Source organism: Bubalus bubalis, chromosome 13, assembly GCF_019923935.1.
Source record: "Bubalus bubalis isolate 160015118507 breed Murrah chromosome 13, NDDB_SH_1, whole genome shotgun sequence".
Taxonomy (NCBI): Eukaryota; Metazoa; Chordata; class Mammalia; order Artiodactyla; family Bovidae; genus Bubalus; species Bubalus bubalis.
Genome location: NC_059169.1, coordinates 76,977,810 through 77,003,148, shown reverse-complemented (window position 1 = coordinate 77,003,148; position 25,339 = coordinate 76,977,810). Strand labels below are relative to the sequence as shown.

Sequence of the window (25,339 nt, the reverse complement as noted above, 5' to 3'; positions counted from 1 at the left end):
ATTATGATCCATGCTCAGAATGTTGAAGAGATTTGGCTAGTCAGACTGTACCCTCGATTGACAGTCTAGAATTCCTTGAACTACTTTTTTTGTTGTTCTTAAAGCCAGAAAAGGGGTAATTTTTGGTACAAATAAAAATACTGTTTTACAAAGCAGATGTGGCAGACTTAGGAACTTGTGGTCCTTCATAGTGTCACTGTTGAAAATATGAACTGCTTTGAAGAGAATTTGAATAAATGATGTGCTTGGGATGAACCCATAATGAACAGAGTAGGTTAGGGGTATCAGTGGGTATCTCAATTAATTTTGAAATTAATAAGCTCTCCTGCCAAGTCTCTCTATTAGCAGACCCAAACAAAGGGTTAGATCGACCACTGGTCTAATTCTGAAGGTCCCATTTCTTGTTTTTGTCATCGATATCATCAAATGGATATTCCTGTTAATAATACAATTCAGAACCTGATGCTTTTGGACTTATTTTCTTTCTTTCTTTTTTCTAGTCCAAAAGAAACAGAAGAGATTCAGTCAGCTGAGTCTCTTGGTAGCCAGCAGATGCATCTCAGTATTGGTGAGGACAGTACTGGGAGCTGGTCCAACTTAAGTTTTGAAGATGAACACCAGGATGAAAGCAGTAGTTTTCACCATCTAAGTGAAAGGTAACTCTGATTTTGCATGTAATTGCATAGTTTAGGTACTTAGACTCCTCAGAAATAAGTCCCAAATTATACTGAATTTGATTTTAAAATTCTTAATTTGTAAACCTAACCATTATTATCAAAGTGTATTTAGTTCCAACATTATTTCTAATGGTTTGACATTTATTAAATATAGTAATTAGCTGGACTAATTTTCTTTGTGCCAATAATTGAAAAATATATCATACATTTAATTTTATATGCTTCATGCTATACTTGGCCTTCTCATGACCTTTTGAGAAAAAATTTTCTTTCTCACTTTAAAGGACAGGAAAAAGAATAATTATCTGTAAAAGGCATCAAAATGGTCCTATAATTTTTTTAATATTATAGTAGTATTTTTCTAGGGGAAGGTCCTTATTTGTCCATTCAGGAACACTGTAACTTGAGCAGTTATACCTGAATGACTGAAAATATGTAAACTCATTACAAAAATACAGTATAATATAACAGAAGGCACTTCATGTATCATTCTCTCAGTTAACCTTGTTCCTAAAACCAGTTTTAGAATATTTTATTAATTAGAATTATTTCTTTTATTCGTAATGCTGTACAGACCTTCCTGAGTAACCTATAAAATGTTACAAAATCTTTATTCACATTAAGTGATACTTGGAAATAGTAAACACTGATCATAGCTGAGCCTGGGGAGAGGAGGGGGTTTTGGGCACTTGTAGAAAGGACCCTGTGAAGCTTCTGTAGAACAGGCCCTTGGAATGGACTTACCAGGAGGAGGAGGAAAGAGGGGATGAGGAAGCAGAAGGAAAGGAAATGGCTTTTCAGCTGTTAGAACACATCATCTCGGAGTACTTGGTTTGATGCTTGGATTAACCAGTGAGTGTTAATATTTTTATATTTTTATTGTCATAGTTTTTAAAATGTGACACAAGCCACCAATATTTTACAAAATTTAAATCCAAAAAAGGCAGTCTTTAAAACTAGTAGTAGGAAGTGGGGTAATATCACAGATTATCATTTGGCCCTCTCCATAGCTTTAGAAAGTTTACACTTAAATTCTTCTCTCACTTTGAGAAACAGGCTTCTAGAATTTCAGTGGAGTTGACATTGTTGCTTATGAAATCCTGGTGTTAAAGTGGAAGAACTTAAAGACTAGTGGCCATAAAAGGACTGTAGCTGGTTGAACGACTCAATATGGAATGCTGTCCAATATGATGAAAAGAAGGAAGTGCCTACCAGGGTCAGCCCTTGGTTCTTCCTCTTTAGCATTATTTTATCAGTGGTGTAGAACACTCATTATTTGTGAGTGACTCAAAACAGAGATGAAAAGGTTAATCCTGTTAATAGAACCAGAGTTCAGAAAGACCAAATCAGGCTGAGGCTAAACCAGTTGTGTTTAACGTGAGTAAATATCTTTAGGTTCAGAAGATTAATTACTTGAATGGGAAAAACCTGACCTGATAGCATTTTGTCCAGGAAAAAAAAAAACCTGTGGTTTAATTGACCATAGAATTAATAAGAACTAACAATACTGTGTGAATTTAAGGTTCCGGCACAAAGAAAAACTTACTGGGGCTCATCCAGGGTTGGTGGTGTGCTTGCCTCCTAGAGATTAAGATTCACTGGGTCATTGGCAGTCCCAAGATTCTGCATGCTTGATAAGTGCCTCAGATGATTTTAAAGCAGGTGTTTCAGAGACCTCACTTAAGATACATCCACTTTAGTGTAGAAATGGGTAAAAATTTTAATTTTGTAATTTTTTTCTGTGTGTAATCATTGTATTAATGGAAGTAAATATGGTGTTTGAGATCATTAATTTTCTCTCTCTTTGGCTCACAGCTGTCTAACCATTCTGTATTTCCATATTTTCTCGATTTTGGTTTGTCTGTCACCAGACTGTGTAGGCAAAACTGGTTGGTTTCATGGTTTTACACTAGAGCTAAATTTGTTTGAATGTAATGCTGAAAAGACACTGATCAGTTTTAATTTTTATTCTGTAATGCTTTACGGTTTGTAACAGTTGGATAGTGCTAATATGTACATGTTTATTATTGAGATAGCCTGAAAACTCTTTAGAACTTTTAAGTAATCAGCCCCTTTTTGGGAACCGTATCAACATTTACTGATGCATAAAAGGTGATTTTATGTTAACTCATTTTTAGAACCCAAATTTTATATTGTGTAAATATTTTTATAATTGTCTAGCCTACTATGGGAAAATACAGCTGCTTATCACTGCAAACTAATGTGCTTACTAATTATTTTAATGATAAGAATTTTTAAAAATTGCATGTTTAGATTTTAATCTGAAAAGCTGAATTTAGTTTTGTTTCCAAACACAGTTGCTTTTTGTGTTGTGTCGCTTTGCCGCACTTGTGGAATATAGTTGCTTTCTTCTTCTGATTAGGCAGTAAGAAGGTATTGGTGGGGTGTTAGTGACTGGCTGATCTGTCAAGTGTAACACTTGATGAGACCTTGGCTATGCAGTATTCTGAAGAAAATGTATATTATTTAACCTGCTGAATTATACATAATGTGTGAAATGAAGGTAATTGACATAATAATGAGTATCTTAAAATGAGAAGATGTCTTTTCTCCCCGTAGTTAGACAAGGTCTTTTGGGAATATGTTTCAGTGCCTTCGTTCTCATCCTTTTCCCGTCCTCCTTCCCCGCCCTGGCCGTCACTGTGTGCACTCTCTGAAGACTCAGGGGAAAAAAAAGACTCGAGAGAATGTTAACCTGTGTAAACTTGATCCAAACTGAAGAGCATTGGCTTTTTACAAATTATGTCCTAAGTTTTGCCATAGACGTTAATTTCATTGTGAAACTTTTTCCTTCTTCCATTCATTTACTGTCCTAAAAGTCACTGTCTGAATCTGTAAAATAAATATAAATTTAGAATAATTTTCATGAACTGCTGAGGACAAGTAAGAAAACTCCCTAATCTCTGAAGCTGTCAAACACCTCGTGTAGTAGCAACAATGGTCTTCACGTAACTCCATGGATGCTGCGCCCACTGAGGCAGCTTCAGAACATCCTCAGTTATCAGTGATGGATGCCGTTCCAAGGAAAACCAGTGTTGTTTTTACCATTCATTTTCTAGTTCAGCTCTGTTCTTTTCTTCCTCTGGCAGTAATGGTAACAGCAGTAGCTGGAGCAGTCTTGGTTTAGAAGGAGATTTGTATGAGGACAATTTATCCTTTCCAACATCAGACAGGTTGGTCCAGTCCAGAAATCTAAACACTGATGAGTCTTTCACCACTAATGCATGATATCATATTCTTAAAAGAATGTGGGTTAGAGTGCCAACATGTATCAACCTGCTTTTCTTCTATATTTGATTCTGCTTGATAAATTTACATCTAATGAAAAAATTCAACTCTGCTAAGATACGACTGACACCTAATTGCAAAATGTGTTACTTTTATGCATGTGTTGCACTGCTTGCTATTTTTCATTCTACCAATTACTGTTTCATTAAAAAGAGCTTGCTTCCTACAGGATTTCTGTTGTTTTGTTTTATTTTGTTTTGTTTCTGTATATAGTTTCATTTCATTTATAAGAAAAGTATAGGAAAAAATGTGTTTTTAACTATTAAAAATAGACAAATGGCATCAACCGAAGCACTAATAAATAATTACTCATGGCATTCTGTGATATTCAAATGCTGTGTTATCTAAAACCAAATTAGCATATTTTTGCTTTAAATTATTTTAAATTTTATTATGTAATTACTTGACACTCTGTATGTCATGGTCAGGTAGAAATTCTATTACTGATAACTTCCCTTTAGGCACCATTGGCACTTGAGATTTTAACATGAAATGGTGTGAGAAGCAAAGCTTCCTTTTTATTGTCATTTCTCCCCCTTTTAAATGTCATATGTCATATTGTAACATTCATTTTTTGGTCACATTTTAAGAATTGACTTTAATACCATTATTAATTAAAGCTTTTTTTTTTTTTTAACTGCTTTTGCTTCATTTGGTAAGTGATGGGCCAGATGATGATGAAGAGGAGCGTCAGACTGATGTAGAAGGTAACTGGCTGTTTGTTTGTTTTTTAAAGTGTTTGCCTGTTTTTTGTATAAGGTATAAAGTTCTTTAGGAAAGTCTTTAATATTTGTGCATTTTCATCAAATAGGCACTGTATTATTGATGAGTAATCAGGGTTTTTACATTGCAAAACAAATTCTTTTTTGTTTAAATTCATTAATTTATTTGCCATTTTACTAGACTTGGAACATTCAAACAATACAAACATACCAAAAAAAAGACGTTATAAGAATCTATATGGAGCCCTATCAGATGGGAAATACTAACTGAAGACTGTTATTAATAACAGAAAAAATCATTTTATAATTCCATAATGTTTTTTTTTCCCCTTCCCTTTTGGTTATTAATGTCTTTTGAGATCCCTTCAACACAATATTACTCATTTAAACTATTCAGTGTAACTTGAAATTATTTATTAGGACAAACATTGATTTATTTTTAAATTGTTTTCCATTAAAATTACAGAAGTTTGCAATTGGAGTAGACCCAGGAGAAGTTCTTGTCTACATTTCTTATTACACAGATAATAAAGGAATTGAAAGATGAAGAAATATTCCAAATCAGGGTATTCTTGAACTAATCTATCCAGTGTCAGATCTTTTGCTGAGCAGCTTGTGTTATTTGATTGTTAAACTAAAAGGAGGGGGTACTCATCAGTATAAAGATGAACTACTTTAAAAGAAGTATTCAGTTATTTGAGGGAGAAATTTATAATAGTCTCTTCATATAATTTTGTTTAAAATATAAAATTCTTATATTATGAGATATAATTATTATAATTATCACATGTCAATTTGTTTTCCTTTTAAACTAGTTATTTCTAGAATTAGTGTTTGATGTCAATCTTAAAAAAAATCAGTAAATAAAAGATATTTTTAAACCAGTTCTCCCTTCCATTAATTCCAGTCTTACACTTGCACATATATTTGAAGAAAATACTCATTTCTTCCTTTAATGATCATGGTTCCAAATGTGTAAATACTACAGTTCTGGAATGTGATTTGTAATTCTTAGTTAAATATATTAGAATGTCTTAAGCAAATCTCAAAAACTTCTCATGTTGAAACTGAGTTTTCATTATATTTAGATGGGTGTTTTTTTCCAAAAATCTTATTTTCCTTTATTTCTGAAAATAACAATAATGTCTTCTATAGAGTGGCATGTAAGAATATTCATGTTTAGACATTAGTTTTTGAACCAGTGATTCTTTAATCATCTCTTTAGAAATAGGCAAACAGAAAATTGTAGGAACAAATTACTTAAAATGTACTTTCCACCTGGGTTTCCAGTTAGTTTTATTACCAACTGTATTTTTTTAATTTAGAAAGGTCATGTATCAGTTTTGAGTCCAAATCCTCAGACCTAAGATTATTATTATTTTAGTTCTAAAACCACTCCTAAGTAGCCATTTTTCATATAGGGTTTCTGGAAGTAAGTTTTTTTCCTCATCAGATATAAAGTAGGGGTGAAAAGGGAAAGTAAAAGTGAAAGTCACTCAGTTGTGTCCGACTGTTTGAGACCACATGGATTATACAGTCCATGGAATTCTCCAGGCTCTAATACTGAAGTGGGTAGCTTTTCTTCTCCAGGGGGATCAGACAGTATTTTTAGAGTTTTTGTTAGACTGTTTATACTTAGTTGCTCAGTCGTGTCCAACTCTTTGTGACCCCATGAACTGTTGCCCACTAGGCTCCTCTGTCCATGGGATTCTCCAGGCAACAATAGTGGAGTGGGTTCCATGCCCTCCTCTGGGGATCTTCTCAACCCAGGGGTCGAACCCAGGTTTCCCACATTGCAGGCAGATTCTTTACCATCTGAGCCAGCCAGGGAAGAATTTTTGCTTTATTTTTTGCTGACTAAAAACAATTCAGAATTATGGAAATCCTAAGGCAACAAGCTGTATTTATTTATTTATTTTTGTTTGTAGTTGTAGGATGTCAGTTCTTTCTCTTTTCACTAGAGTTGAATGACCTCTCTTAGAGATCACTCTTAGGCAACCAGACACCCTGAAGTGAAAAATCAAGTGATACAGAGAACCTTTCAACTCCATGACCTCTGCAGAATTTATAGAATGGCCCAAAGACTATGGGACTGTTGTGTGCCAGACCCATTTTTGATAGAGAATCAGAGTGCGGAAAGGAAGGAAATGATAATACATTTATTTTAAGAGAATAGCATGAACCAATTTTTTTAAATGAAAAATCTTACAGGTCAGTAGGAACCCTAAAAATTAGTAGTGGTCTAAAATGCCCTCCCAACTGTAGAAAAAAATTAGGGACACTCACCAGCAAATGTCCATTACTTGTGCAAATTGGTGTGGTGTCTGCCCACATCCCCCCTTCCTGCTTCTTGTGGGGGAGGCCCGGGCCTCAGCACTGCTGGTTGCTCAGCCACCACTAAGCAGTGGTATTCAATACAGGATATTGGTTTAGTTTTATAGTCAACAGAGATTCACCTTTTTTTATGTTGAAAACATAATTTTATTAAAAAAAAAAAAAAAAAAACTTGAGAACAGTGTCTTATAAGACTGTACCAGAAAAGTCCGTGGTTTGGTTTTGTGGATGTAAGTGGTTGCATATGACTTTTTTTTTCTCCCCACCCACCTGGCCCGCCCACCCCCCCCCCCCCCCCCCCCCCCCCGCCATATTTTACCTGAAAAGTGAAGTGATTAAGAGCATGGAGCCAGATTGCCAATGTTAATATCCTGACTCAACTGTGTCCCAGCTGTGAGACTCTTGGTCTGTCTCTACCCCTGATCCCTCACCTGTAAAATGGGATGATAGCAGTTCCCTCCTCCTAGGGTGCTTGTGAGAGGTGAGGGCGTTAGTGTGGCTAAAGGGCTTAGAACAGCACTTGGGCTGTAATATGTGTGATCCGAGTATTCACTCCTGCTGCTGTTTCTCTTAGTTCAGAAAGCTTTCTGAAAGTCCATTTAATATATTTATTTGTGTTTTGATTGTAATTGTAGCATTTTCGTTTTATTTGCTATACTTGTGGATTATATTTTGACATAAATTATGGCATTTGTGAATTGCCAGTTGAATTCAGTGCCTCAGAATAGAGTTTTGCATTGTGCTGTCACGGATGATCAAACTGTTTCTTTATTTTAGCATTATTTTGCCCTTTCGAAGTAATGCTTTAGTTGGTGTTACGGTGCAGTTAAGAAAAGATTATTTTTTGGAAAATTCCTTGGAATCTTAAGAAATGGAAAATGCTTATATATCCTTAGAAACCAGAGTACTGACAGTTGAATTGATGGATTTCACTGCATATTGCTTAAAAATTTAAATTTTAGGTTTGGAGCAAGATGGAAAGACTCTGCTAATTACAAATATTGACATGGAGCCATGCACAGTAGACCCCCAGCTAAGGATTATTCTTCAGTGGCTCGTTGCTTCTGAGGCAGAAGTTGCAGAACTTTATTTTCATGACTCTACAAAGAAGGAGTTTATGCAAGTAAGTACCTACCTTGTAGGGTGGGTGTGAGGGCACAGTGTATGCTGCTCTGTGTCACACAGTTGATCTGATAAGATGCCCACTGATAGCAAATGGGCAGATGCCCGGGCATTAGAGTCCAGTGCTTGGGCTCAGATACCAGCTCTGCCGTAGTCACACCTTGGGTGGTTCACTGGTCGCAGTCTTTTTATCTGGACTGTGGACATGAGCATAGAATTTACCTGGCAGAGGTTTGTGAGGATTAAATATAACACTGTTAAAAGGTGCTTAATCCAGTGCCTGGCACATCCTAAATTCTCAAAGCTGGGTGTCTTTAATAAGCATTTCATGTGCTCATATGAAAAGATTGAGTTATTCTTTGTACTTAATTGATGCATAATTATGCCTAGTAATGAGTATGTCTCTTCTGTTAATCCAGTGTCATTAGTATGAGAAGCTAGCATAAGCAAAAGCCCCATTTAATAAGGGATAATAGTTCACTTTGAGCATTTAGTAGGGTTCTAATAATAAAACATTCAGATTAGGTGCATTAAGAGAATATTTTTATTGATAATTTACCGTGTACCAGTTACATTATTAGCCAAAATTTTTAGTTTGCAGCCTTAAGGTTTTTGTCCAGGACTTTTCTTTATCAGAACTTTAATTTAATCTTATTGTATAATGTAGAATAGTTCAAAGAATAACCAATATAAAATGATTAATAGTAACAAAAAAGGAATTGTCAAGTTACTCTTGATTTCCGGTTCAGAATTTTCAAAAATATTACTGAAAGAAGTATGTGAAAAAGATATATTAAAAAATTGTTTTTTGTATTTTGTTGTTTTTATTTAGACTTCTTGAATTTTTCCAGCATAGATTTCTGTTTAGAGGCAGAGGGAGAAAATAAGACAGAAAATAAGTTCAGGAAATGAATTGTCAAGGGGAAAAAATGGGTAGGCAAAGTATTAGAACTGACTATATGGAAGCAAGCATTTTCAAGTCGTTTAGTCTTAGATAAATTGAGGACTAAGGAAGGCCTTAGGCAGAGCTGAGTGTAATGGTGCTGAGGTAAAGGAACCGCATCCCCACATAACCTAAGAAAACATTCTTGCAGTTCCTCAAAAAGTCAAACACAGCATTATTATATAACCCAGAAATTCTCCACCTAGGTCTGTACCCAAGAGGAATGAAAACATATGTCCAAGGCAGTGTTATTCGTAATAGACCAAAAGTGGAAACATCCTAAATGTCCATTAACTGATGAATAAAATGTGGTCTGTCCATGCAGTGGAATATTGTCTGTCAGTAAACAGGAATGAAGTAGAGACATGCTACACCTTGGAGGTGGAGGACCCTTGAAGTCATTATGCTAAGTGAAAGGAGCCACGTCACAGAAGGCCATGTATTTTGTGATTCCATTAAAATGAAATGGCCAAAATAGGCGAATCTATAAACTGAAAGTAGATTAGTGATTGCCTCGAGTTGACGGGGTTGGGAGGAATGGGCAGTGATTATTAACAGGTAGGACTTTTTTTGGTAACAAAGATATCCTAATGTTTGTGGTGATGTTGCATTCAACTCTGTGAGTACACTAAAAACCATTGGCTGGTCTATTTTAAATGGGTGAATTGTGTGGTATGTGAATTATATCACAGTAAAACTATTTTTGAAAAGGTTAAGCATATTTATATTACAAACAATTGTTTTTATAGAACTAAATAGGAAAAAAATCTGAGTTGAAGACATATTTAGATTGGTGATGATAGTTTAAACCTGTATTTTTATACTTAAAAAAATGAGGTATAATTGATATATAACACCATATTAGTTTCAGGTGAACAACATAATGATATTTGTACATACTACAAAATGATTGCCACAGTATTTAATATTTATTTACTTTTTTTCTGAAACATGAACATTTCTTACGTGTTTCTGTTGAGCCCGGAGTGCGTATTCCAGGGGAGAAAGCCACTGTATGTTGTGGAAGGAAAATCCACATCCTTTTATTAAGCTTGACATTGTCTTTATTATTTTATGTTCCCAGTTGAGGGTGTGGCAGATGTATTTAGTTCAGTTCAGAGTTTCCTGTAGAGATGGAGCCTCTCCACGCCCACACAGACACTGTGCTGGGTGAGGTTTGTGGGGTTCAGACTCCCGCAATCCCAAAGTGTCACTCTGTGGAGGAGAGTATTTATAAAAGCCAGGAAGGAAAAATGTTTAATTTGTGTAAAGAGTGGTGGTTTAGGGGAGAATACCTTGTTATAACTGGGAAACAGTATTTTGCTGCAAACAGCAGTTTCATCCAGTGTTATAAATAAAAATGAAAACTTTATTAAAAAATTGCTTTTGGTTAATGTTTGGCTTATCTTCCTTTTTTACTAGCTTTCAAAACGGCTACAGGAAAAAGGGTGGAAGGTGGGAGACCTCCTGCAGGCTGTGCTTAAATACTATGAGGAGGTGGAGAAGAAGTCCAGTGAGGAGAGATGCAAGTCCCTGTTTGATTGGCTCTTGGAAAATGCATAGAACAAACTCCAAACCAGTAAATTTTATTATTTGTTTTGGGAGAGGAAGAAACAGATAAAGACACATAGGGTAAAATTTGAGTAGTGAATATTAACATTTAAAGTGAATTGGGAGGAAAGTAAATAGCTATTAAGTGTGTTGTGTCATCATATGGTGTATATAGTTCATACTTTCGTAATCTGTCAGATATTATCTTCATTTATTCTTCTGTACACATGTGCAGTGTGTTAAAAGTAAGACCCTAAGAACATGTATTTGAAGGAAGGTCTGACTGTGAGGCTTTCAGGAACATTGACTGATGACGGCGTTCTTTTCGCATCCAAATAGTGCTGCTAGAAATTGCACTGAGGTGGCTGAAGGTGGGTTCCAGGGATAAAGAGTTATAATTTTGCTCCTTTACAAGCAAATGGTTTCCTGTTAATAACAAATCTGACATCAAAAAAACAGCATTGAGGCTAATTTATTTTTCTGACATCTTTTTCTATTTTTAAGGGTCAGTTTTATTTTCATGGTTCAGCTATTGGTATTTTCTTGAATCCCCCAAGTTATTTAATTTCTTATAAACAGTAGTTTAGGTTTCTATAAATACTATAAATGACAGTTTCCCCAGCCTTTCATTAAATAATCTTATTTGCTAATGTTTCCAGTTGTTCTGGCATGAAAGTGAGTGAGTGAGAGTGTGTTTGTGTGTGTGTGTGTGTATTTGTGTGTATGTAAAGGAGAACTTAAACCTTGCTAGTGGTGGGTACCCTCTTTTATTTTACTCTTTTCTGGTTACAAACCCACTGTTAACATTAAAAAGGTGCTTTAAAATAAAATGTCTATAAAGATTGTGCAGTAAGAATTTTTCTTTTTTGACTATTTTGAGTCCCCAACTTATTCTTTAAATGAAAATAAAGGTGCAAAACATATTGAAATTTTAAAATTTAATGTTCATTTGGAAATGCATTTAGAGAAGCCCAATAATTGTTTTCTCTGTTGGGATTTTGAAAAAATCCTTTAGGAAGGATTTTTAAATTAAAACTCCACTTTAGCAGGGTTAAGCTTTTTCTAGAAAAAACGGGACCTTCCCACCAACCCCTTCCCCAGTAAAATGTATCTGTACTGTTTTGTAAAGTCCTCTGATACAGTCTTTCTGGGCTCTGCATTTTGTTCCACTCGTCTTTAGTAACTGCGAGTTGACTTGAATAGAGGACCAGGATTGTGTTTTGTATGAGGGTATGTGCATGTGAATTTTTGATTCTTCCATTAGCAGATTTTTAATTGAGAAGAAATCATTTTTGTTGGAGGCTTTTGGTTTTGCTCTCACTTTTTCTTTTTTTCCTGAGAACTGACTCTTCTGGAAGCTGCACAAAGTATCGAGGACAGTAGCACCTGCAGGGGACAAGGAACAGGGCACTTGCATTGATTTGAATTACAGTTATGGCAGGGAAATCATTGCTTCTTAAGAAAAATGCCAAAATCTATTTAAATGTTTTGAGGTTACACTTACAGAAGCTTCTATTTTTCTCAATTTAAGATGAAGAAATAGAGCAGGCCTTAAAAATAAATTTTGCTAAAGTTTCTTTGGGCATTTTTTAAGGTTGGAGAAATGTAGGAAATGTATGTAAGCAGAATTGATTCTGTCTTTAGCTTCTTAGAATTTGATCTGCAGCAGCACTGGACTAGGTTCTTAATTGTTAGGAAGCAGGTTGTTATAACATAGATTAATTGATTATTAAGCTTAGGTTGAATTTTTACAAGTGTATAGCTATCAAATTGTGTTTGGTATTTTCAGTGTATGTACGGGTGTTATTAACAGCAAAACTGAGTTCTGAATTTCTTTTAAGCTAAAGTGACAATATGTTAGTTCTGTAAAACTCTCTACTTGAAAATGTTGATTTCCTGTATGGTAAGGTTTTCCTCCTGTCTTTGTTTTTGTTCGTTTTCTGGAGCTGTGCTGGATTCCGAGTTCCCTGTTCAACCACTGTGGCCCAACAGACCAGTCCTTGGACCCTAGCGTGTGTTACTGATCACAGTGGAGCTGCACACATAGCGGTTCAGTGCAGGGATGTAGAGAAAAATGTTTAACGTTGGCAAATGTGAAAAGAAGCGGGAGTTAAGCTTCCTTATATAGAGAGAGAACATTGGAGTTTAGAGCAGTATCTTTTAATCAAGAACAGTCTAAACTTACTTTGTTTAAAGGCACTTTGTGATTTTTCCAAAGATGTAGATCTATTTGGTTGCTTAGCCTTCAGAACAGATCTGTTTGTTGAGGACGACTCTGTCTTATTTTGTTAAAAATCTATTTGATGTAATTTTATTATGATACTGTAATATTGCCATTCTACATACTTTGGCCCTTATGAAATATCATGTCTTATTCAGAACTGTTAAAATTGTGATGTGCTTTGGGTTGAATTTTCTGTTTTATCAGTTTCAGAACCATTGGAGAACTGTGAAAAAAAAAGTAAAGGAAGTCTTGGATGGGGTTTTTAGAACATTGTTTCAGACGGAACTTCTTTTTCCAAGCCAAGTTTAAAATTCCATTTATATTTGGGGTATTAACTCATTTTGATTTTGATTTATTTCCTGATTTTCACAAAAGGAATGCTTCATTTATAAATCACAGAAGAAAATTACAGTATCTCTGGGATGGTTTAACACAGTTTAATGGTTTAATGGAGTTTTAAAATCTTTGAGAACATTTACTCAGTGAATATATGTGATAACATCTTCATAGTTTGACAACCATTCCATTTACCCTTTTAGATATTTGACATGAATTAATTCAACTCATAATACTTCCATTTTGCTTAAATAAAGGTTTTATTTTGCTGGTAGGAGAAGTTAGTTAGTTATTAAATGCACCAGGTATAAAGTAAAAGATGGTTTACCCACGTGGTTTTGATATCACGCACATTCCCCAGATGCAGTGTTTAACCTTGACTCATCATCAGGGTCTAGACTCAGATTAGTAAATATTCCTCTCTCACAATTAAAATGATCAGTTTCCCATCAGTCTGTTGCTTTAAATTTTGTTTCTTCAAGAGAAACTTTCCACAGAATTAAGAAAAATAATAATGCATCCATATTCAGGGTGTAGGGAAAATTCTTTCCATTTCAAGCTCTGTCCACCCGTCACCAGCACAAGAGAAGTAGAGCTTCCCTGGGAATTACGAAGCTGTGCTCAAGTGAAATGCTTTTTTCCTCACTCTCGTTTGAGGCCCTGCATACATTGACTAACTCACCGTATTCCTGCTCTGGAGATGCAGATGCAGTGTTGGTCACACTTGTCACTTTATATATTTATTTTTTTCTACCATCCATGTACATTCCTTTCACAGGGGTAGAATCATAGGTCTAGAAGTTCATTGTCTTGTTTTTTGTTGTAATGTTTGAACACTATTTAATATCAGGTTTTAATATTGCTGGATTTGCTACCTTTTGTTACTTGTGCAGTGTTAATAGTAATAATTCACATTCTTGTTTAATATACCAGCTATAGAGCAAAAGCAGCTTTGAATAATTATAGCTGTTTATTTGACTGTGCTGAATTATTCCGTTAAGATCTTGTATAACAGTAACTTTTTTCTTTTGCTTTTTCAGTAATTTAATATGTTCATTTACCAAAATATGAACTTCAGGATGCACTAAAATTTTGTTTTTGCAGTGGCTCAAAAATAAACATTTCAGAAATTACTTTTGTAATAATTTGCGATCAATTGTTCTTTTATTTTTTCCAATTGTTTAAGTCTGTGATCTTTCTCTCCCAATTAAGAATTTCCCAATAAACTTAAGAGATGCCTGACTTTGGTTTTCAATCTGTAGTATCTTGTTAACACACTCAATACTGGACTAAAACAAAAGCATAGAAGGCACATCAAACAACCTCTACGTTTCTAACATTATTTTAAAGAAGAACGGAAGCTAGAATATTTTTAATTGGACACTGAATCCTAAGTTTTTATTCGAGTGCCTCTGAATGCTGACAGGATGACTTGACAGGCTGTTTGCCTTTTGGATTTTAGTGCAAAGTAGAATATTGTGATTGCCTTGAATATAAGTGTGTTAGGGAATTCTCCAGTTTGGACTGAGCACTTCTTCCATAGGATATAGAGATCAGACCTTTGTCATGCTATATAGTATCAGGTACTTCAAAGCTAGGTGCTTGATTATTTATTACTAATGGAATTTGACTTTAAGTGTCTTCAGCCTTGGAATTAGTGATCTTCTAGCTTTTCATGAACGTTTCAGAATGTTAGCAAATAATGATCACATATAATGGCTTCGGTGTGAGTACATCTCAGGAACCAAGAAAACAAAATGCTTTCAAACCATAAGATTCTTTTGACTGTAATTCCAAAGAGGAAAAACATTTCAAAAGGAATGGGACCTTGTGACAAATGACATTTGAATACCTTTGCAGCATCATTTATTTACAGCAGAAACAGTAAAGGGTTTAGGAAGTTGCATTTTGGGAGGCAGTGGTGGTTGCATTTTTTCCTCTTATCATTTGAGATCTGTGTTTCAGCTGGGATAAGGAGGGAGGATGAGAGACAAGCCTTGAAGAAGTACCTCACATTTAAAGTATGAAAGATGGAAGAGCCACATACCCCAGGATGAATATACTCTTGGTGCTTTTATGCAAAGAGGGTAGGAGTAAAAACCTCAGAGCCGTTAGCAGCAGCATTTACAGCAGAAACAAGAGTTCAGGAAGGCTGCCCCTTGGGAGTGGAGTGGTGATGGTTTTTTTCTCTGTTCTTAGTAGTTTTGTAATCACCTCACCTTCATTTTACTTTTGTGCTCTGGAGCAAGAAGGGTAATATTTTAGATTGGAAAGAGATGAAAAGAGACATTGCAAGAGGATTGAAGCTTCAAATTTGACATTTTAGGTCTTTCCCTCCCTGCCTTTCCCCATCCTGCACCCCATGTTATCTTTTAAACAGACACTTCGATTTTTTAGTTTAGAGCAAGGGATTAAAATCGGACTCCTTGGTCCAATGTGAGATCTGATTTTTAAAATAATTGCCAACACTTAAAAATAAGGAGATTTCACATTTAAATAGGTTTTGTATTTCAGCATCTCTTGAAGCATTGGATGCCATGGAGTACTGATTGGGGGCTTCCCAGGTGGTGCTAGTGGTAAAGAAACCCGCCTGCCAATGCACAAGACATGAGACACACTGGTTTGATCCCTGGGTCAGGAAGGTCCCCTGGAGGAGGGCTTGGCAACCAGCTCCAGTATTCCTGCCTGGAGAACCGCATGGACAGAGGAATCTGGTGGGCTGCAGTCCATTGGCTCTCACAGAGCTGGAACAGTTGACTGAAGCAGCTTTGCATGCACGCACGCACTGATTGGACTCCCGTGTGGCAGCAGTTTGACAGGAGCTGCATAATGGTTGCTCCTGTAGTCCAGCCTTGTGTTTCTCTTGGCCTGTGGCCGGACATGCTTCACTTTACTCACTTGTGTTGCCTGCTGGGGCCCTATAGGAGTTTGAGATGCAAACTGACTTAAAGCAGATGAGTTACTTGATGTGTTTAGAAAATCTGAATGATTCTCTAGCAGCTCTTTGCTTCTCTAGGATTGTGCAGAGTTGGGAAGGAGAGTCTAGAAATTAAAGACTTGGTGAGTTTATTGCTCTTGAACAGGAACAGATCCTAATTATTAATAGCATGTAGAGACGAAAGAAGGGAAAGCCAGCCTGGCTTTACCAAGAGCAGATTCAGTTTACGTTTCCTTTTTCAACAGAACTACCCGGTGGGCATGATGGAATACCAGAGATATAGTATCTTTTTTAATGAGGCATTTTATATGGATAAAGGAATGACAAATTGTGGCTTCCTGACTTTTTGAGAAGGCACAACAGTTCGATTAGCAGTCTGCTCAACAGTGCGCTGAAAGAGAATAGCTTCAAGTGCTGGTTAACCATCAAATCTAGAAATTCATATTTTTCTAAGCTATTTTTCAAGAGTGATCATAAAAATTAAGGTAATTTCCAATAGACTGAAAGAATTTATGTTTACCTCTGTTGAGAATAAAAACTACTGAAGTGGATACTATTTTTCTAAGAAGGAAATTGAACTCTAAAGAAACAGGGTTAGCAGCATTAAAAAAAAATAATATAGAAAACGAAAGCCACCCCAATGCAACACTTATTCACATAATCCTATTTACCATTATGGCAAGCATTCCATGTCATTGAATCCAGACATCAATCTTGTTGTTATGATTCCTATTTTTCCTGTGAGAAAACTCAGGCTCAGGTTGAAATTTTTTACAGCAGGAATAGTTGTGATGCCCTGATCTCCCAGGCTCCAGAGCCTAAGTTCTGCTCGTCACACTACATTGTTTCACCATAATTAAAAACCAAAATACAAAAACATGATGAAACCACCTGTAAGAATACATGTTAAATTGTCTCTGACTCCTTTGTGACCTCATAGACTGTAGCTCACCAGGCTCCTCTGTCCATGGGGTGCGTTTACATCTGTCTAGTTCCAGAAAAACATCTTTCTGCTTTATTGACTATACCAAAGCCTTTGACTGTGTGGATCACAATAAACTGTGGAAAATTCTGAAAGAGATGGGAATACCAGACCACCTGACCTGCCTCTTGGGAAACCTATATGCAGGTCAGGAAGCAACAGTTAGAACTGGACATGGAACAACAGACTGGTTCCAAATAGGAAAAGGAGTACGTCAAGGCTGTATATTGTCACCCTGCTTATTTAACTTCTGTGCAGAGTATATCATGAGAAACGCTGGGCTGGATGAAACACAAGCTGGAATCAAGATTGCCAGGAGAAATCTCAATAACCTCAGATATGCAGATGACACCACCCTTATGGCAGAAAGTGAAGAAGAACTAAAGAGCCTCTTGATGAAGGTGAAAGAGGAGAATGAAAAAGTTGGCTTAAAGCTCAACATTCAGAAAATGAAGATCATGGCATCTGGTCCCATCACTTCATGGCAAATAGATGGGGAAACAGTGTCAGACGTTATTTTTTCGGGCTCCAAAATCACTGCAGATGGTGACTGCAGCCATGAAATTAAAAGACGCTTACTCCTTGGAAGGAAAGTTACGACCAACCTAGATAGCATATTCAAAAGCAGAGATACTACGTTTCCAACAAAGTTCCGTCTAGTCAAGGCTATGGTTTTTCCAGTAATCATGTATGGATGTGAGAGTTGGACTGTGGAGAAAGCTGAGGGCCGAAGAATTGATGCTGTTGAACTGTGGTGTTGGAGAAGACTCTTGAGAGTCCCTTGGACTGCAAGGAGATCCAACCAGTCCATCCTAAAGGAAATCAGTCCTGGGTGTTCATTGGAAGTACTGATGCTGAAGCTGAAACTCCAGTACTTTGGCCACCTGATGCAAAGTGTTGACTCATTGGAAAAGACTCGGATGCTGGGAGGGATTGGGGGCAGGAGGAAAAGGGGACATCAGAGGATGAGATGGCTGGATGGCATCACTGACTTGATGGACATGAGTTTTGGGTGAACTCTGGGAGTTGTTGATGGACAGGGAGGCCTGGCATACTGCGATTCATGGGATCGCAGAGTCGGACATGACTGAGCAACTGAACTGATATTATCTATTGATATCTATTGATACTTGTCTATTTATATCTATCCATATCTATTGATACCTATTTATCTTCTATTGAGAATGATTTATTTTAAAGCATTAATTCACATGATTGTGAAGGCTGGTAAGTCCAAAATCTAAGTGGGCAGCAGGCTGGAGACCCAGGGAAGAGTTGATGTTGTAGCTCTAGTCCAGAGGCATCCTGCTGGAAGAATTCCCTCTTTTAGGGGGAGGGGACTTCAGTCTGTTTTTTCGTAAGATCTTCAACTGGCTGGATGAGGCCCACCCACACAATGGAGTGTCATCTGCTTTACTCAGAATCTACCGATTTTAATGTTCATCTCATTAAAAAGAATTCCTTTTCAGGTAAATATATTTGCACTCCAGACATGTGTGACCAAGTATCTGGCCCTGTGGCCTAGCCAAACTGAGGCATTTTTCCTTAACCATCACACCAAACTTTTGGGCATGACCAGAGTGAAGACCTCAGATGACTACACCCACAGTATCAAAGTGAAGTTGGGGTTGGGGGAACAGCTTTCCCACTCTGGGGCTTGGAAGAAAACTTCTCTAGAACTTTGGCAGTGACTCAAGTTAAAAGTCTTTCATGAGACTTGATAGGCTAACTCTCATGTGAGCAGTTCCTCAAAAAGTCAAAGTTATATAATTCAACAATTCTGTTCCTAAGGAGATTCTCAAGGGAAATGAAAACACAGATTTCTACAAAAACTTGTGCATGAATATTTATAGAACTATTCATAACAGTCCCAAAGTAGAAGCAACTGTCAATCAGTTGATGAATAGATAAACAAAATGTTTATCCATAAAATATTCAGTCATTAAAAGGAATGAAGTAGTGATACGCATTACAACATGGATGAACCTTAAAAATACTATGCTAAGTATAAGAAGGCAGACACAAGTGGTCACATGTTATGTGATGCAATTTATATATAATGTCCAGAATAAGCAAATCCAAAGCGATACTTAATTGTTTCCAGGGTCTGGAGAAAGAAGGGAACGTAGAATGACTGTTAATAGGTACAGGGTTTCCTTTGGGTGATGAAAATGTTCTGGAATTATATAGATTGAGAAGGCAATGGCAACCCACTCCAGTACTTGCCTGGAAAATCCCACGGGCAGAGGAGCCTGGTAGGCTGCAGTCCATGGGGTCACGAAGAGTCCAACATGACTGAGCGACTTCACTTTCACTTTTCACTTTCATGCATTGGAGAAGGAAATGGTGACCCACTCCAGTGTTCTTGCCTGGAGAATCCAAGGGATGGAGGAGCCTGGTGGGCTGCCATCTATGGTGTTGCACAGAGTCGGACACGACTGAAGTGACTTAGCAACAGCAGCAGTGGTTGAAGAAATCAACCATCAATATTCATTGGAAGGACTGATGTTGAAGCTGAAGGTCCAATACTTTGGACTCCTGATGTGAAGAGCCGACTCATTTGAAAAGACTGTGATGCTGGGAAAGATTGAAGGTAGGAAGAGAAGGGGACGATGGAGGATAAGATGGTTGGATAGCATTACCAACTCAATGGACATGAGTTCACGAAAACTGCGGGAGATAGTGAAGGACAGGGAAGCCTGGTGTGCTGCAGTCCATGGGGTTGCAAAGAGTTGGACTTTTGAGACTTAGCGACTGAAAGTCCGACATGTCTTAGCAACTGAAAAACCATAACAAGTGATTGTACAACTCTGAATAAAGACTGAATTTTATATTTAAAAGGATGAATTTTGTGTGATAAAAGTTATATATCAGTAAATTGAATTAAAAACAGCAGAAAGCAAGGAAATAGTTTTAAAAAACAAGTAAAAACTTCTAAAATTAAAAAAATAATGGAGCCAAAAAACTCAAGAGTTTAATAGCAGATTAGTCATGGCTTAGAATATTGAAAAAAAATGTCCAGAATGCAATGTAGAAAGACAAAGATGTGATATATTAAAGTTTAAGTGACCAGGAGGGAAAGGACAACTAATAAAAGGAGAATAGGGCATGAACAGGATCAATAGCTGAAAAGATGATTGTTGGAAATTTCCTAGAAATGATGGATGAACCACTCAGTTTCAAAAAACCTAACAATTCTTAAGTAAAAACAATATACATATTAGATTTCCCAGGAAAAGCTATACACATACTTGTCTACTTTTCTGGATTATTCAATAAGCAAGCTAAAATAAATTTCTAGGATTGCCAGTAAAAGAATATAAATTTTATATATATTTAAAACTAGCGGAGAAAAAAGATTAGAAGCCAAGAAAAACTAGAAAAACAACTGGGGCAAAAAGTGAAAAGCACAAAGTAAGATGGCAGATCTAAATCTCGCTTCCCTCATCCCTCACAGGTGTTCCTGAGAGCACCCCCTCCCAGTAAACTTCCTTCCAGGAACATCCCGGTCTGTTTGCAGGGCAACCTCATCTGTGAAATGAGGACAACTGCTTTGGAAAAGGATGATTACTTAGTTAAGGTGGACGTGTGTGTGCCCTGTGACATGTCTACCCTTATATGGAAGCTCTAGAGAAAATCTTGCTTATGAAGACCAGGAGATGTGTACAAGTGTTTATCAATAGTATAAGTTATGGTGTGTTCATCCAGTGGAATAGTCCACAGTGGTAAAGAAGGATGACAGATATATGCTTCAACATAGACACGCTGCAAAAACAGCCAAAGAAGCAAGTCACAGAAGAATATAAAAGAGTGAGTCCATCTACGTAAGGTTCAAAAACAGGCAAAACTATGTTCAGTTGACCCTCTATATCTGTGGGTTACGTGCCCCTGGATTCCAACCAACTGTAAATTGAAAATACCTTTTTAAAAGCCCAAAAGTTTCCAAAAAGCAAAATTTAAATTTGCTGCATGTCTACAACAATTTACATAGCATTTACATTGTGTTTACAGCAATTTGCTTTGTATTTACATTGTATTAGGTATTGAAAGTGATCTAGAGTTGATTTAAAGTATACAGGAAGATGTGCATAGGTTAAGTGCAAATATTAGGCTACAGTACTTGATATAAGGGATGTCAGCGTCTGTAGATTTTGGCATACAAGGGAGTTGTGGAATCAGTCCTCTGATGACTGAATTATGTTGTAATATATACATCTACACATACATGTATGGGCTTCCCAGGTGGCTCAGTGGTAACCCACCTGCCAATGCAGAAGATGCAGGACATGCGGGTTCAATCCCTGGGTTGGGAAGATCCCCTGGAGGAGGAAATGGCAACCCACTCCGGTATTTTTGCGTGGGAAATCCCATGAACAGGGGAGCCTGTCACAACGAGTCTGACATGGCAACTGAGCATGTGTGCACACATGTATGTATATATACCATGCATTCATTAAAAATTTTACTGTATTTTCGGCTGTGCTGGGTCTTGTCACTGCATGCAGGCTTTCTCTGTTTGTGGTGAGTAGAGGCTACTCTCTTGTTGAGGTGCATGCGCTCACTGCGGCAGCTTCTCTCATTGAGCATGGTTCTCGGGCTCTTGGACTCAGTAGTTGTGCAAGGGCTTAGTTGCTTCACAACATGTGGAATCTTCCAGACCAGGGACTGAACCCATGTTCGCTGCATTGGCAGGCAGATTCTTAACCGCTGGACTACCAGGGAAGTCCCATACAACCACTTAATAGTCAAGTATGGCAGAGGAACCAGAGATCAAATTGCCAACATCCTCTGGATCATGGAAAAAGCAAGAGAGTTCCAGAAAAACATCTATTTCTGCTTTATTGACTATGCCAAAGCCTTTGACTGTATGGATCACATTAAACTGGAAAATTCTGAAAGAGATGGGAATACCAGACCACCTGATCTGCCTCTTGAGAAATTTGTATGCAGGTCAGGAAGCAACAGTTAGAACTGGACATGGAACAACAGACTGGTTCCAAATAGGAAAAGGAGTACGTCAAGGCTGTATATAGTCACCCTGTTTGTTTAACTTATATGCAGAGTACATCATGAGAAATGCTGGACTGGAAGAAACACAAGCTGGAATCAAGATTGCCGGGAGAAATATCAATAACCTCAGATATGCAGATGACACCACCCTTATGGCAGAAAGGGAAGAGGAACTAAAAAAGCCTTTTGATGAAAGTGAAAGAGGGCAGTGAAAAAGTTGGCTTAAAGCTCAACATTCAGAAAACGAAGATCATGGCATCTGGTCCCATCACTTCATGGGAAATAAATGGGGAAACGGTGGAAACAGTGTCAGACTTTATTTTGGGGGGCTCCAAAATCACTGCAGATGGTGACTGCAGCCATGAAATTAAAAGACGCTTACTCCTTGGAAGGAAAGTTATGACCAACCTAGATAGCGTGTTCAAAAGCAGAGACATCACTTTGCCAACAAAGGTCCGTCTAATCAAGGCTATGGTTTTTCCTGTGGTCATGTATGGATGTGAGAGTTGGACTGGGAAGAAGGCTGAGCGTCGAAGAATTGATGCTTTTGAACTGTGGTGTTGGAGAAGACTCTTGAGAGTCCCTTGGACTGCAAGGAGATCCAACCAGTCCATTCTGAAGGAGATCAGCCCTGGGATTTTGGAGGGAATGATGCTGAGGCTGAAACTTCAGAACTTTGGCCACCTCATGGGAAGAGTTGACTCATTGGAAAAGACTCTGATGCTGGGAGGGATTGGGGGGCAGGAGGAGAAGGGGACAACAGAGGATGTGATGTCTGGATCGCATCACTGACTCGATGGATGTGAGTGTGAGTGAACTTCGGGAGTTGGTGATGGACAGGGAGGCCTGGTGTGCTGCGATTCATGGGGTCGCAAAGAGTCGGTTACGACTGAGCAACTGAACTGAACTGAACTGAAGGTACCAGTGATGTTCTGTTAATGAGAGGTAGATCCCTGGATGTTCACTTTATTATTTTTCTTCAAATTATACACATTCTTTTATAACACTTAAAATTTCACACCCAAAATATTCATTCAAAACAGATTACTCAACAGAATTTGTTCAAAGAGGTTGCGGGGCATATTAATTAGGTGTTTTCTCAAATGTTTCTAAAAACAACTTTGAAGAAAAATTCAGTTTTTAAGCACAACTGAAGATTAAGGGGGAAAAGCTGAAAACTTATCTGTTTCCCAAATTATGCCCTGTGAAAAGGTATGCATTACCAAGGCTTTCTGCTTGTCAGCCTCTTGGAGTTGGGGCGGGTGTCATTGAGGGAGGAGGGGAGAGAAGCCGCGGCTGCCTTCTCTCTACGTCTGTCCTGCATTTCCTGGTCTGTATTCCCACATCTGGACTCCACCCCAGCTCCTGACACAAGCTGGGTTTATCCACTCTTGTTTAGCCACTAAGTTGTGTCTGACTCTTTTACTACCTCTTGGCCACACATGCAGGGCAGGAGAGGCAGAAGACACGGGTTCCATCCGTGGGTCAGGAAGATCCCCTGGAGGAGGCAATGGCAACCCAGTCCAGTATTCTTGGGCTACAGTCTATGGAGTCACAAATAGTTGGACGTCTGAGGGACTGGGCAGGGACTGTAGCCCACCAGGCTCCTCTGTCCATGGGATTCCCCAAGCAAGAATACTGGAGTGGGTTGCCATTGCCTCCTCCAGGGGATCTTTCTGACCCAGGGATCAAACGTGTGTCTCCTGCACTGGCAGGTGGATTCTTCATCACTGCGCCTCCCGGGAAGCCATATCCATTCTTCCTCTGAGGTTGTATCAAGAAGTGTCTGTGGCCCTGCAAAGGGACTGGATCTGAGGGAGGGGATGGAGGGTGGTGGGGTCGGGCAGGGAAGGACACGGGGAGGCTTAAAGCAGAGCTAGCACCATCAACAGGCAGCAGTGCTGGATGAAAGGACACCATTCGGCCAGGAGATGAAGAAGGGCGCAGCGCCCCGGCCAAGAGTGGGGAAATGCTGAGCCCCAATCCCTCCCACCCCCCTGGGAAGCTGCCTCGTGATCCAGCCTGCAGAAACAGGGACCTGAGATGCCTGAGCTCTGGGCTGGGGTGATCATTTTGGCAGCGTGCTCTCCACAGTGGTACTCTGCATGCCCCAGCCAGGCTGGACCTGTCACAGAACAGATTGGCTGGAGGCCCTGCCCTTCTGTAGCAATCTTGCAGCCTCTCCCACGGGGTTCATAGCAGGGAAACCCCATAGCCAGCCCCGGGGCATAGGGCACTTTATTACAAGAGGCAGTCTTTGGGAAGGGGCCGCAGAAACCCAGCTGAAACATCGGGGAGGCGGCTGTCCTAAAGCTGCAGTCTCACTTTGAGCCGCTAGGTGGTACAGCAGCCCAGCCTACGGCTTAACAAAAACCAGAAGAATTAATACAGCTTTGCACGATGCTTTGTTCTTGTTCAGGCACTAAGTCGTGTCCAACTCTTTGCGACCCCTGAGATGCTTCCTAAGGCACAATTCCCACCCACCCCACCCTGACGCTTAAACCATATCTCAGACACTTGAGGGCATTCTTTATTTCAAAGAACCTGCCTCCTACTCCAGCCCGGATTTTAGGATCTTTTCTTGCTGACTTCCTCTCTTCCATCCCTGATCCAAATCTGGTTCATCTCAGTGTTTCAGGCTTCTGTTCAGGTTCACCCGTCAGTTTCAGAGGGCTGAGCTGCTGCCCTGTGACCATGGCCCCTGTCTTTATGCCCCCCTCCCCACTGCCCCGCCCCAGACAGTGCCAGGCACCCAGGACAGGTACGTGCCGTTCCTTGTGCAGTCACAGGGAAGCTCTGGTGAGCAGCCTGTCACCACTAGCATCCCTCGGGTGTCCAAGCCACCTTCTTCCTTCTTATCTTACCTGCCTCCCCTCCACACACATCCTCAGTCACTCCTCAGGCACTTTGCTAAATTTTTTCTGGAATTTTCTATTAGCATTTCATTATGTCCCTGCCATTCATGATCAGCTTTTATTCTGAGTGTACTGTAAATTGTAATTCAAATTTATTCTCTGCTCAGTGTCACCTTATTAGTATGGTTGTCCCTGAGCTTGCATGGGAAACAGCAACCACCTTCCAGCACCCTTTATTCCCTTGTTGTTTAGTTGCCAAGTCATGTCCAACTCTTGTGACCCCCTGGACTCTAGCCCACTGAGCTCCTTTGTCAGTAGGGTTTCCTGGGCAAGAAT

At 38.5% G+C, this 25,339-nt stretch overlaps 1 protein-coding gene across 6 annotated transcripts in view; it reads left to right on the top strand.

Moving 5' to 3' along the window:
* AKAP11 (A-kinase anchoring protein 11) overlaps positions 1 to 14,460 on the top strand; it is a 52,152-nt gene extending 37,692 nt beyond the window's left edge. For 4 of the 6 annotated variants that reach the window (XM_025263034.3, XM_044926843.2, XM_006076502.4 and 1 more), the window contains exons 8-12: positions 501 to 656; positions 3,788 to 3,871; positions 4,647 to 4,693; positions 8,005 to 8,165; positions 10,530 to 14,460. In XM_025263034.3, the coding sequence (XP_025118819.3) occupies positions 501 to 656; positions 3,788 to 3,871; positions 4,647 to 4,693; positions 8,005 to 8,165; positions 10,530 to 10,670 (589 nt within the window). In that variant the 3' untranslated portion in view covers positions 10,671 to 14,460. The remainder of the gene's footprint in view (positions 1 to 500; positions 657 to 3,787; positions 3,872 to 4,646; positions 4,694 to 8,004; positions 8,166 to 10,529) is intronic. The other 2 variants (XM_044926845.2, XM_006076503.4) reach the window with 2 other exon arrangements.
* The last annotated feature ends 10,879 nt before the right edge of the window (positions 14,461 to 25,339 follow it).